Here is a 13657-nt window from a genome sequence, read left to right as displayed (position 1 = left end):
CATCTATTTTGTGAAGTGCACCAGTCCCTCCTGCAGCAAAGCACCCCCACAACATGAAGCTGCCACCCTCATGCTTCACAATTGGGATGGTGTTCTTAAGGCTTGAAAGCCTCCACCTTTGTCCTCCAAACATAACGATGGTCATTATGGCGAAACAGTCTATTTTTGTTTCGTCAGACCAGAGGACATTTCTCCAAAAAGTTTGGTCTTTGTCCCCATGTGGTTGCAAACCGTAGTTTAGGAGCAGTGTCTTCTTCCTTGCTGAGCGGCCTTTCAGGTTATGTCGATATAGGACTCGTTTTACTGTGGAAATACAGTGGGGCAAAAAAGTATATAGTCAGCCACCAATTGTGCAAATTCTCCCTCTTAAAAAGATGAGAGAGGCCTGTAATTTTCATCATAGGTACACTTAAACTATAACAGACAAAATGAGAAGAAAAAAATCCAGAAAATCCCATTGTAGGATTTTTTATGAATTTATTTGCAAATTATGGTGGAAAATAAGTATTTGGTCAATAACAAAAGTTTATCTCAATACTTTGTTATATACCCTTTGTTGGCAATGGTGGACACTAAGTTGACTGTGCATTTATAAACAGCTTGGAAAATTCCAGAAAATGATGTCATGGCTTTAGAAGCTTCTGATAGGCTAATTGACATACCTTAATCTCTAGGAGACAGAACTCGTCTCTTTCCTGAGCGGTATGACGGTTGCGTGGTCCAATGGTGTTTATACTTGCGTACTATTGTTTGTACAGATGAACGTGGTACCTTCAGGCATTTGGAAATTGCTCCCAAGGATGAACCAGACTTGTGGAGCTCTAAAATATTTTTTTTCTGAGGTCTTGTCTGATTACTTTTGATTTTCCCATGATGTCAGGCAGAGGCACTGAGTTTGAAGGTAGGCCTTGACATACATCCACCTCCAAGGTCCACCTCCAATTGACTCAAATTATGTCAATTAGCCTATCAGAAGCTTCTAAAGCCATGACATCATTTTCTGGAATTTTCCAAGCTGTTTATAAATGCACAGTCAACTTAGTGTTCTGACCCCACTGGAATTGTGATACAGTGAATTATAAGTGAAATAATCTGTGTGTAAACAATTGTTGGAAAAATTACTTGTGTCATGCACAAGGTAGATGTCCTGACTTGCCAAAACTATAGTTTGTTACAAGAAATTTGTGGAGAGGTTGAAAAATGTGTTTTAATGACTGTATATACAGAATTTAAATACTATTTTAAATCCTTCAAATACTTTGAGTGTTAGCTTTAGCCTGCCTGGAGTGCCAGGTTGGACTGGGTTTACAATTGTCTATTGATTCCATTGAAACAGGCAAGCTCAATCAAACACAGCTAAAGTATTTGAAATTTTTATAAGAGTATTGGAACCCAGTTCTGGTCCTACCTAGCCTCACTAACCCAATGACTCAGTCCAGCCGACATCACTACTTTAGGCTCTCTGCAATCACTAAGGGCACTAAATGCAGTGTGTTGTTCAGATCTAGGTTGATAATAACTAAATAATTAGATATTCAGAAAAAAAATATGGGAGTGTTTGTCTCGTTACAATGGCTCTTTAGTCCGGGTTTAGAAAGCATGGCCAACTTGACTTTGATGTGAGTTTGGGGGTGCTCACAGAAAAGTAATCAATCCCACACATTTGCATGGTAATCTAGTATTATGAATGGATATCCAGGTTTAATTTAATCAATGAAGTTTAGAGTGATTAGTCTTAAAACCTAACTTTTTCATTGACAATTTTTGTTATTACTGTGAAAATGACTACTGTATACCTACTTTCTACAAAGGCTTTATTTCCATTTATATCAACCTGAATTATGTTGCTATAGATGGTGAATTACATGCTATTCCTGTCACACAAGTGCAAACACCACAGAGCCAAGATGACTACTGTTCAACCCACCCAAACTATTTCAAATTGTTGTGTTGTTATGGCTACAGGCCTCTTGGAGTGGACCGGTCGGATCCATGGCTTTTAACATGAAACCAGGAGCAAACACGGTCTATGGGCAACGGCTATGGATTTCACAGTAGCACAGACCGAACACGAAAGGGGAGTTTGATGGGGTGGTGCTTGAGTTGAGAGACATTCGCCCACGATCAGAACTGGCACCTCTCCTCCGCAGATGGACACACAGGTGGGGGAGGGAGGGTATTTGTGTTCTCCGTGCTGCTCCGTGTGTGTTTCAAGTGTTTTCTGTTGCCTTGTTGCTGGTCACATCTGGACTGTGGTCCGCTCACTGTCTTCCTTTCTGAGGATGTAATATGAATCTACACTGCACTCCAGCGGACAACACAGGTAGTGCCACAAACGTAGTGATTGATAAATGTTGTGGTTTTTATCTTCTGTTTTGATTTAGAAGACTACATTTGAACTAAGGTTTGAGTGAATGTTTAATATTTGATTGTTTAAAATGCAGCAAATACAACAGGTGTTACTACTTGTGGGAGAGTTGGCTATATGCATCATTTATAATGTATTTATAGTGGTGTGTATCATGGTCCAGTTACTTTTTTATGCTCCTGGAGCATGGAAGCACAGGGTTATTATAAATCATAGAATAGATACTTGTATCCACACTTTTCAATTTGTAAGAAGTGCTTCTTTCCACCAATGTTATTGCCTTCACGTTAAATATGGATATTCACACATCCATAGGCCACATTACATAGGCCTCGAGGTCCTCTTTTAAAGCAACATTTCATCTTCCCCCGTCAACCCTCATTCAAAAGTAAAATTGCTTATCTTTTGTCCTATTAAAAAAAATGAACAAAACAATCATTGCAAAAAAGCAAACTTACAATAGTATTGATTTCCTTTAACGTACAGACAGCAAATCAATGTGTCTCCTCAGCCGTGAGACCGTGAGACTAGTTACATTTCAGAGGAGTCATTGACAAACAAAGTGGAGTCGCTCCAAGGTGTGTTCAGCAGTGTGGACTGTGGTGAATTTACCATCAAACCAGACCATTACCATCATAAGTGGTCAGTATGTTTGTAAGTCTAAAGAGCAAAGGTACCATCACCTTCACTTCCCCAATTTGGGTAATAAAAGAACAGTTATCAATTAAATATAATTTGACGTTTACCAGATGCTTTTGTATATTATGTCAGCCTGTTTATCTAAGATTCTCTTATTGCGGTTACCCTATCCAGCCATCTTTACCATCCCCTCACTCCGTGGCCCTCCCCTCTAATCCCAAATTACGAGATGATGTATTGATCCGAGGTAGCCTCCATGTAACCTGTAGAATTGCTTCATTGCTTTGCCATTATCAGCCCATGATGGGCTGGGTCACTGAAAGCTACAAAAGGTGTCTCCCTAAGGGGATCTTATTCAACGGGGAACGGTGGAGAAATCTGCTTCTGCGGCCAATTCTTCTAAGGTTGCAGAAGGTTGGAGGTTTGATCATTCTGTTGGCGAAGCAGCAGACACGTTTCTGACACTGGACATGTATTACTGTACCATTCAAATACAAAGGCAGATAATTGACAATCATTCAAATGTTTATATTATTTGCCACAATGTAAACATAAGGGGAAAAACAACAGACAGTTATAAAATTCAAGCAAATTAAAGATTATCATTGTACATTTTAGTCATATGAATAAACACAATCCAGGCTATGCATTGAAGACAAAGGCAACATGACTTCCATTGTATTATTCCTTGTATTATACAGGTTAAATTGGAGTAGTTACTAATCACAAAAACTTGAGAGTTAGTGTGACATGTCAACATCACAATGAAAGGCAACTGTGGCAATACTGTACTACAGTCATATGAGTAGATCATCACCATGGCAACGACACTGAACAAAAATATAAATGCAACATGTAAAGTGTTGGTCCCATGTTTCATCAGCTGAAAAATAATAATCCCAGAGTTGTTCCATACGCACAAAAAGCATATGTTTTGTCACAACACAATGTCACAGATGTCTCAAGTTGAGGGAGTGTGCAATTGGCATGCTGACTGCAGAAATGTCCACCAGAGCTGCTGGCAGAGAATTTAATGTTAATTGCTCTACCATAAACTGCCTCCAACGTTGTTTTAGAGAATTTGGCAGTACATCCAACCGGCCTCACAACCTCAGATCCCGTGTATCCATGCCAGCCTAGGACCTCCACATCCGGCTTTTACACCTACGGGATTGTCTGAGTGGGGTGGTTAGTATTTCTGTCTGAAATAAAGCCATTTTGTGGGGAAAAAAACTCATTCTGATTGGCTGGGCCTAAATTAATTTCAATTGACTGATTTTCATATATGTACTAACTCAGTAAAATGTTTGAAATTGTTGCATGTTGCATTTATATTTTTGTTCAGTATATATTAAAACCTACTCAATGTCCCTGATAACATAAGCCTTTAAAATAAAATTAGCCTTTAAAAAATATATTAAAAGAACACAACCATGTCTAAGCATTTGCAACAAAGTTGGTGGTGGTCCTTGAAATTCAGCATTAGGATATATAACTTTACAACATTTCAGCAAGATACTGAATGACAAAATGTACTTTTACATCAAAATAATACCAAAGGTCCAAAGATGTCCTTACTTATGTCATTGAAACAAACTACAAACAAACATTTCTGTAGCTTTACAGATTTGCATTGGCTTTTGCCAAATTGGCAACAAGGGATGCAACATAGTAGCTGGGGGTACCGGTCTTTCTGCTTAGCTAACTTAAATTGTCAGCAATTTGATGTTCTTGAATGGCACAGTTCAGTAGGCCTACCTCCACTATCAATATGTAACCACATATAATTACACAGTAGCTTTTTGTAGACGTGTGTAGATTGAAATGTTTTCTAAGTGTTGTATCTGGCTTAGAAAAAACCCAGTGATTGACATACACTGAGAATATAAAAAGGCATTTCCAAAGCTATCCTCCTAAAGGAAAAAGGACTCGAGTCACAAATCAGTAAGAAGCTAAAAAAAAAAAAGGAAAAAAAAGCTAAAGTGGAGAAGTTTTCCCAACCCATCCTTTGAGGCCATGAGCCATACATTCATTGCTATATCAGTGCGTACCTTTCTCTGACTAACAATACATTGATACTTTACTCTTTTGAACCTCACATTGTTATAAAACTAGCTTTACCATAGCCTTCACTGTTCACACAATCTCATGGAGAACAATGTGATGCAAGCAAATACAACTGCAAATCAGACTGCTTGACTTTATGGTGGTGGGAGACCCTCACATTAACTCTCCCACATACAAACAATGTCATTTGTCAATCTAATCTGTTCCAGGTCACATAATGCTGAACGTGTATTGACAAGCTTTCGCATATTGTGCTTTTGGCCCAAATTACTATATTATGCTGTTCACTAGAAAAATATAATAAATGTATGTACTAAATATAAAAATCTATCAAAGCAGTTTCATCTGCAATGACAGTCCCTGCAAACTGTTGCTATTTCACTCGTGTTTTTGGCTTGCATACAAAATCTCCTGTCATGGGTAAAGAGTGCTCTGAAATTCAAAGAGAAGTCTGTCAGCATCTTGATGTTCTTGTTTTGTATGTACCAAAAGTGGAAAACACTTAGGCTAGTTCCAGCGAGTCTTTCAGGAGAGCATAGATCTACTCTTGTAAGGTAATAGTGCTAGACATAGACGATGACGGTCGAGACTAAAGGTCGATATGAGAACTGCTATAAATAAGCAGGGATGTTATGGAGAAGCTTCTGCCAGTAAAAACAATGACCCCTAGGTGACCTAAGAGTTCACATTACCGTGACATGGTGAACGTACACAGGTTCAATCTTTAAGGTCTCCAAGGACTGGCTAACAAAACAGTAAAAACATTTAGCAATATAACAATTACAAAGACTAGTGACATTCAAATATCTGTCAGAAGTATAATTCATGCAGTCATAAATCATGCTGAAAATGTGGCAGTATATTATTTGTTAAATGGCATTTAGGACAGTCTGGATGGATATTTGACATATGTCACACACAGTGGTTCCAGTTCAAAGTTCAGTTCACTCAGATCATCTTACATATTGGATTATTTCATTATTGCCTGCTTAAACAAAAATTGAATAGCACCCATTTCAAGTCCTCTCAATGAAGCCTGACATGTAAAGACTATTTAGCCAAATGTTGAGGGTATAATATTAAAAAGTGACACCAAATTAAAATCGATAGTTTGTTACTTAAAACATTACAAGACTGAGAAGAGTAATTAAGCTTTAAGCACTCAAAAAGACATGTCTAATCACCTACTTCCATGTCAAGAAGTGGGTCCCCGTATGTCTGAGCGGCTTGTATGAGTGGAGGCTTGGAGATGCTAAACGTGTTTCTGTTAGTTAATGGTCAGTTACCGTGAGACCAGCAGTCTTTTGCATGACAATAACCGGTTGACAAAATGTTATGACCGCCACAGTTCTAGTCTCAGATGGCACCCTATTCCCTATTTAGTGCACTATTTTGCCTTCTACATAGGGAATAGGGTGCCATTTGGGAAGTAGACAAGGTTAACACAACAGGGAAAATATGACACCCAACTTCCGGAGAAATCTTCAGGTGAAGAATCTCACGTGCAGCTTCTTTTGATTTCAGAGTGGCGAGAACCTTAACAGAACAACCACTGACTGAACAATTACACACTGTATTGTTAAGTGCATTGACACAATAACAAAAATATCAGCAAAACCAAAACATCATTAACATATATGTAAGTATACAAGGCATTTTCACATCAAAATATACTTCTTCCCTTCTTAGTGTGTTGACTCATAAATAAGACATGAAATGAAAGCATTGAAATATCATGAAAGCATTCAAATATCAGCCCTTAAAAATGTCTAAAAGACAGCCGATGACTATTCTGTTAATAGTCGACTGTTATGTCATGCTGAATAAATGTTTGGGTCATGTCTCTCATGATACATAATTGTAATGCATAAACATATCTACTTTCCAGAGGATGCTGGTGGGAGGGTCTATAGGAGGATGGGCTCAATGTAATGGGTGGCATAAATGGAACGGTAAACACAGATATGGAAACCAGGCTTGACTCCGTTCCATTAATTCCATTCCAGCAATTACAATGACCCTGTCCTCCTATAGCTCCTCCCACCTGCCTCCTCTGCTACATTCCTGGGTTATTGCAAAGGAACATGTTTGAGCAAGCAGGAAAGGTTTCGCTTTGATACTTCTTCAATAATAATGATTCTAAATTTAAAAGAACACAAATGTGCTGTGAGCCCTGTCTTCAGAGAAAATACTATAAACAAATGCATGCAGGCCTACCCGCTAAGCTGTCCAGCCTTGTACCCCTCTTCACTAAACCCAGACAAAGTAAGCAATTTCATCAAGATCTACCGGGTAGTCTGTAAGGTGCAGAGGCTCCTTAATATCAAACCGTTCTCCCTTGTAGCTCCGCCAGTGTCCAGCCGGGAGATAGATGTCCCTCTCCTGCTTTCCAGGCTCCAGTACTGGTGCCACCATGAGGTCATCCCCTATCAGGAACTGGGAGTCAATCTTATAAGCAGTCTCGTCGCCAGTGGCGATCCACCACAGAGGTCGTATGATGGGGTCTCCTGTGTCCAGCACCTCCCCAGCAAGTTCCAGAACCCGTGGGGCCACTATGCTCTCATGGATAGCAGTGTACTTCCGGGCGATCTCCACCACCTCGTTATCATACTCCCAGGGGGGGATGGAGAACTGCATGGAGGGCATAAAAGCCGACAGCTCCAGCCAGCGGATGTAGAGCTCACGGTCCGGTAAAGTGCGCTCACCATCAGTGCGGTTCAGATAGGCGTTGCCACCGATCATGTCCGGTAGGATGAACTGGTAGCCGAGAATGCTGATGGTAAGCACGGTGGGAATAAGGGACTTGAGGCCTAGCTCATAGCCCCAAACAGAGTCCCGGTCAATGGGCCTGAAGAAGCAGGAGATGTTCTGGGACTGGTAGCCTGAACGCAGCTCGGCTCGCTCATTGTAAGGAATAGCCATCTCGGTGTAGCGACGGGTGAACGTGCTAGGGTCGCGAAGGGGTGTTTTTGTGCTGAATTGCCAGGGCAAGTAGTTTGTCTCGCCCGCGTCCAGCTTGAAGGAGGACACTCCGTACTTGGATCGTAAAGACCGCAGGTGGGAGGCGAACCAATCACGGGCCTCTGGGTTGGTAAAGTCTAGAATGCCCCCGATGCCGTTCCACCAGCTTACCAAAGCCGGAAGACGACCTGTAGGTTCTCGGACAAAAAGCCCTCTTTCTACACAGGTGTGAAAATTCTCAGAGTCATAGTTGACAAAAGGGTGTGTCCAGAGAGAGACGAGAATTCCGTCTGTTTTGAGCTTCTGGAACATGGCTGTAGCATTGGGAAACTTGGCCAAGTCAAAATCAAATTCCCCATAGCGGTTTGTGTAGCGATCGTCTAGCTCCAGGTGGCTACAGTTGAAGCCATGCTTGCGGATGTTGGCAGCAAACTTCAACAGTTTCTCTTGGTCTATGTCAGTCTTGTGTAGCGCCCACGTGGACCAGATGGGATGGCGGAACATGGCTTTGGAAGGCACCTTGTTGGGCTTGTTGAAGTATCTGCGCACCATGTACTTGTGAATGGATGTGACATCCAAGCCCACACAGACTCTGTAGCTGAGTTCAGCACAAGGTGCCTCACCAGGGTTTGGCTTGTAAGGGGTGTCATGGTACCTCGCCTGGAAGTACATGGTCTTCTCTGTGTCGTTCCAGCCAAGATGAAACGGCACAGAGTCATTGATCTTAATGGCCGTGGCATTGGATGAGAGCCAGTAGCGTTCCAAGATGCCCCCAAAGCCGTTTCGGTTTGAGTAGATATCACTGGTGACAAAGGGTTTGGGTGCCTGCTGCCCGGAGATGGATATAGGCCAATGCTGTATGGCAGTCTCGGCTCCACCATACCAGTGCGAGACGTTATAGGTCATGGCGTGCTCCACGGGCAGGCTGGGAACCAATTCTTCCCAACGCACACGGTAGCATTGGACTGTATTGTCAAATACAGTCTGGATGAAAAACTTGAGTTTCCTATCACTGGTGCGCCCACAGCTCAGTATCTCCCCCTCCTTAGAACACGAATCTAAGTCCAGGGTGCCAGACCTGTCATTCAACATTTAGAGAAGAATGATCAGTTACATAGCATATTACTTTGCATTCAAGTCTCAGGCTATATTCATGTTAGAGCAGTTCATTTATGATTACATTTGGCACTTTAAAATATAAATACCTGAATAAGCTTATATTGTTTCTGAGATTAAAAATAACCAAACTAGACATGATTTAAAGGGGAACTGTACCAGATTAGGGGGCAAGCATGCTTTCCATTCCCCAGTAGATTAATTTGAATTGGATACAGGTATATAATTAGAAAGAAATTATCAAAGCACACCTAACACACTTTCTATAATGATTAATAGTAACGGTTGGTTAATGAAAATAAAATTAAAACAAATTTAAAAAATACTGATTGATGCGGTCCTATACTGAAGTGAATCACAAACCTGAAAGACATCCTGAAGACAATAGCCCCTGCCTGGTTGCGAATGATGTAGCCATCCTTGTTGAGGTCCAGAAGTTCTGTCTTAAGCAGTTCAGCCTTGCGCAGAGAACCAATGTAATAGCACCATGCGGTCACCGCAGCAATCACCAGCACCAAGCCTAAGACACTTGCTACAACTAGGGGACGAGCATCCCTTTTTAGTTTCTGTTTGATAGGTGTAGCATTGGTAACTGTGCCCCCTGCACCTCCTGGTACCACTTGGTACATTGTGGTTATTGTTCAACAGTCCCCCAGTGAAATGGGTTGTAAGAAATCCCTTAAATTTGTTAAAGTGACTTTAAAAGTAAAGCAGGAGTCCCCTGATTGACACACCAGTCACAACACAGTTCTTCCTATATGCAGAGACTTCTGAGGCATGGCCTTGCAGACTGCCGAGGGAATGTGTCTTGGTTATTTCTTCAGTAGACGTTGCTCTCTTCCCCCACTATTTTCATCTGTTTACCTGCCTGAACAAAAAGAAAGATAACCGGCTTTTAGATCAAAAGTCTCAATTCAAAGTCCACCCTAGAAGTTCTTCAGATCTAAAAATCACAGAGAAAGAGGGAGGGAGTTTACTTGCTGCTGACCCCCTCTATAAATAAACCACTCACCAATTGATTGAAATCAAAAAGAAAACAAAGAACAGAAGATATTCACTTTCTCTACTATCACTTTCGGAGTTTGCCCTGCAGCAATACCAAAATGTTTGTTTGGTTCAAACACAGACCTAATTTGTATGCAATCAAGTAGATTTTGGAGTCGATGCAGGGCGAATTCAGGCCTACTCTGAGTCTTTTGTTCTAAAACCACACGAAAGCCAATAAGAGGCACACATACAAAACATCCTGTCGCACTAAGTTAATATAACGCCAGTCACGGAACCTTTGACCACATTAGTGCAACTTAAGGGAAATGTGTAACCAAAGCAACAACTCCACTCAGCCATGGGGGTAGGTGGGAATAATCATCAAACCAGGAGCTAAGAGCTTGCCAATGCGCTGACTCATATGTAAACACATTGAAGCTTCAAACACACACAAATCCTCAAGGGCCTTCCCTGGTAGGCCAAAACTAAGCAGACAGGGTGGTTCTGGGTCATTACATGGCTGATGTTAGTTACCAGGACAAATCCAGAGAGAAGTTCAATTCAAGATGCACCAGGCCCAGTGATATCTGTTCTCTGCCTCTCTCTGAAACCTCTTGCGTGCTGACTGGTATTCCTAACTGGTATGCCTTCATAGCCTGCCTGTGCTGCTGGGGGTCGATAATGGTAGTTAATTAGCAATCTAATGGTCTAATTCTGTGTTCAACCAGCCTTGCTATGGATTTTAACATCAACATGAATGGCAACTAATCTTGAAGGGTAAGCAATGGATTTTACATTAACAGGCTGTGGCTGCCAGACCCAACATAGCACAAGCATTAGCCTACAAGTACATGTGATAACCAAGGTGATACCAAAAAATGCATGAATCATGTTTTTTGGTCAATGGTCTGTGAAGGTCAGGCCTACTAGTTGTCATTTCAGCTGATTTGCTATCAGCTAGGCTTGTGCAAATGTCTGTGTGAAATAAACAAAGTACTGACAGGAACCATGAATGTTTCACAAGATATAACAGCAAGGAAGTTAGTGTTTATTTTAGTAACCCCACCTTAAATATAAAAATGTCCACTTGTTGAGTGAAGAAAATATATTATAAACTGGGTGGTTCGAACCCTGAATGCTGATTGGCTGAACGCTGTGGTATATCAGATCGTATACCAGGGGTAGGAGAAAACATTTATTTGTACTTCTCTAATTACGTTGGTACCAGTTTATAATTGCAAAATGGCACCTCAGGAGTTTGTGATATATGGCCAATATACCATGACTAAGGAATGTATCCAGGCACTCCGCGTTGCGTCGTGTGTAGAACTGCCCTTAACCGCGGTATGTTGGCCATATTGCAACACCCCCTCGGGCCTTATTGCTTAATTATACCATACAAACTTTAACCCAACAAGTCTTTGTAATACCCATGAGAGATTGCTTTATCGCTCCAGCCAGGCATAAACCGTTAAAAACTTGAAGAGTTGATGTGTTCTGAGAAAGCGTTTTGACACCCTTGCTATTTTGACACAATACGCAGGGCAGTCATTGACAGTGCTAAGTAGCTATTTTACAACGGGTGAGTATAATTTGTGGAACGTTCCAACAGGAATCTTCGTAAATAACAAGGTTGCCAACAAACAACGCATACAAAGTTGTACAGCGGCATAATCAGATACCGGGTCGGGTGTGGGCTATTTAATTACGTTTTTCACGCACAACGTTTATTCCGAAAATTCCTCACTATGGTAGCCTATAGACAAACATTAAGAAAAAGTTGTGGTGAGTTGATGCCTATTCGGCAGCTAGTTAGCTAGTTGAATTGATAACGCTACTTTGTATGCGTTTGTTGGCAACCTTGTACTTTACGAAGTTTTTGGAACAGATTCCTGTTGGAACGTTCCACAAATTACACCCAGCCACTTACAACTAAAACGAAATATGTATATTAACACGATGGGTGTTTAATAGGAGAATTCATTGCAATAATACTCACCGTTCAAGGTAGCAAAATATCCTGTTCCACACACAACGCTTGGGAGGTGTGTGATTGCATCGAATCTGGTCGAATTGCTTGCGCTCACAAAAACAAGACTACATAGGGTGCCTGGGAAATGTAGTTTCAGATGTGGCGTTCAAACAAAAAAAGACGTTAAATCGTTTAGCTTTGGTCTCATTAGATCGGTTGCGAGCCAGTTGGAAACAGATTTTCACGCAAATATTCTAAAATCGGCATAAAAACAATATGCGCAAAAAACACTAACGAAAATTAATTATACTTCTGTTAATAATTTTTTAACTAGGCAAGTCAGTTAAGAACAAATTCTTATTCACAATGACAGGCTACCAAAAGGCAAAAGGCCTCCTGCGGGGAAGGGGGCTGGGATTAAAAATAACAATGAATTAAATAAAAGGACATATAGGACAGGACACACATCACGACAAGAGACAACACTACATAAAGACAGACCTAAGACAACAACATAGCATGGTAGCAACATGACAACAACATGGCAGCAGCACAAAACAGGGTACAAACATTATTGGGCACAGACAACAGCAGAAAGGGCAAGATGGTAGAGACAACAATACATCACTAAAAGTATCCACAACTGTCAGTAAGAGTGTCCATGATTGAGTCTTTGGCCTGGGAGGGCGGTACTTCTTCCCTTGCCAGTACCCCTTGCAGGTCTTCCACTGAGAATAATTTCAGGCCCAAACACTTTTCTGACGATTCTCGTTTGACAAACATTCACTAATGGTTGGGGCGTATTCACTACCATATCATCAACACTAGCGCCACTTGCGTTCTCAATTCTTTTGACTGCCCGTAGGAGATTCTATTCTCACCGTTACGGGGCACTCCAATAACTCTGGATCATGATCCCCACCACAGTTGCAACACTGACCTTCTTCACTTTGATTTTCAATACACTCCTTCCGCCTGCAAACATTTGCAACATGGCCAAATCCTTTAAAGTTATTGCATTGTAGTAGCTTGTGGACAAATGCTCTTACTGCATACTTTACATAACCTAACTTTATATGTGTGGGGATGTGCTCTTTATCAAAAAACTAAAGAACCAATAGACTTTCTTCCTTTTCTCCATTCACCATGCGTTTCAGATGACGAGCACCAACCACAACTTGGATTCTCTTGAAGAATTCAATATCTACTTCCATCGACACCCGGCTATGAATTTTAACAGGTGCTCTACTCCTTCAGTTCAAAGTATAATTCTTCAGAATTTGACATTCTTGTGATTCCCAATGCATTCTTCTTCTGCTCTTCAGTGACACAATTAACCAGCAAAAACCCACTCCTGGTCACTCTGATTGATTCCACTTTTCCCAAAACATGCTTCACCTTCTTCGATACCTCAAACAGGTTTCCCAGATACACATCCTTATTTAAAAATGCAGCCCAACAAGAAACAAATCCTTATCCAACCTACACTCCTCATCCATTCCAATTTTTGACATGTGTTTCCATCAAATTGACTTGTTGGGGATAAA

General features: G+C 41.1%; 1 protein-coding gene across 2 annotated transcripts; it reads right to left on the bottom strand.

The window, feature by feature from the left end:
- Positions 1-3462: 3462 nt before the first annotated feature.
- Positions 3463-12263, bottom strand: myorg (myogenesis regulating glycosidase). Of its 2 annotated transcripts, none has more exons than XM_020483654.2 (3): positions 12138-12263; positions 9515-10019; positions 3463-9113 (listed from the first exon to the last, which is right to left on the bottom strand). In XM_020483654.2, exons 2-3 carry the CDS (start codon positions 9778-9780, stop codon positions 7325-7327), a joined length of 2055 nt encoding a protein of 684 aa, XP_020339243.1. In that variant the 5' UTR covers positions 9781-10019; positions 12138-12263; the 3' UTR covers positions 3463-7324. The 2 variants fall into 2 exon arrangements, with proteins under 2 accessions (XP_020339243.1, XP_020339244.1); XM_020483655.2 differs by having other exon boundaries at positions 9515-10015; positions 12138-12255.
- Between the last annotated feature and the right edge of the window lie 1394 nt (positions 12264-13657).

The sequence above is a fragment of the Oncorhynchus kisutch genome, linkage group LG5, assembly GCF_002021735.2.
Source record: "Oncorhynchus kisutch isolate 150728-3 linkage group LG5, Okis_V2, whole genome shotgun sequence".
Taxonomy (NCBI): domain Eukaryota; kingdom Metazoa; phylum Chordata; class Actinopteri; order Salmoniformes; family Salmonidae; genus Oncorhynchus; species Oncorhynchus kisutch.
Note: the sequence above shows the minus strand (reverse complement) of the source record. Positions and strands in the feature narration are given on the sequence as shown.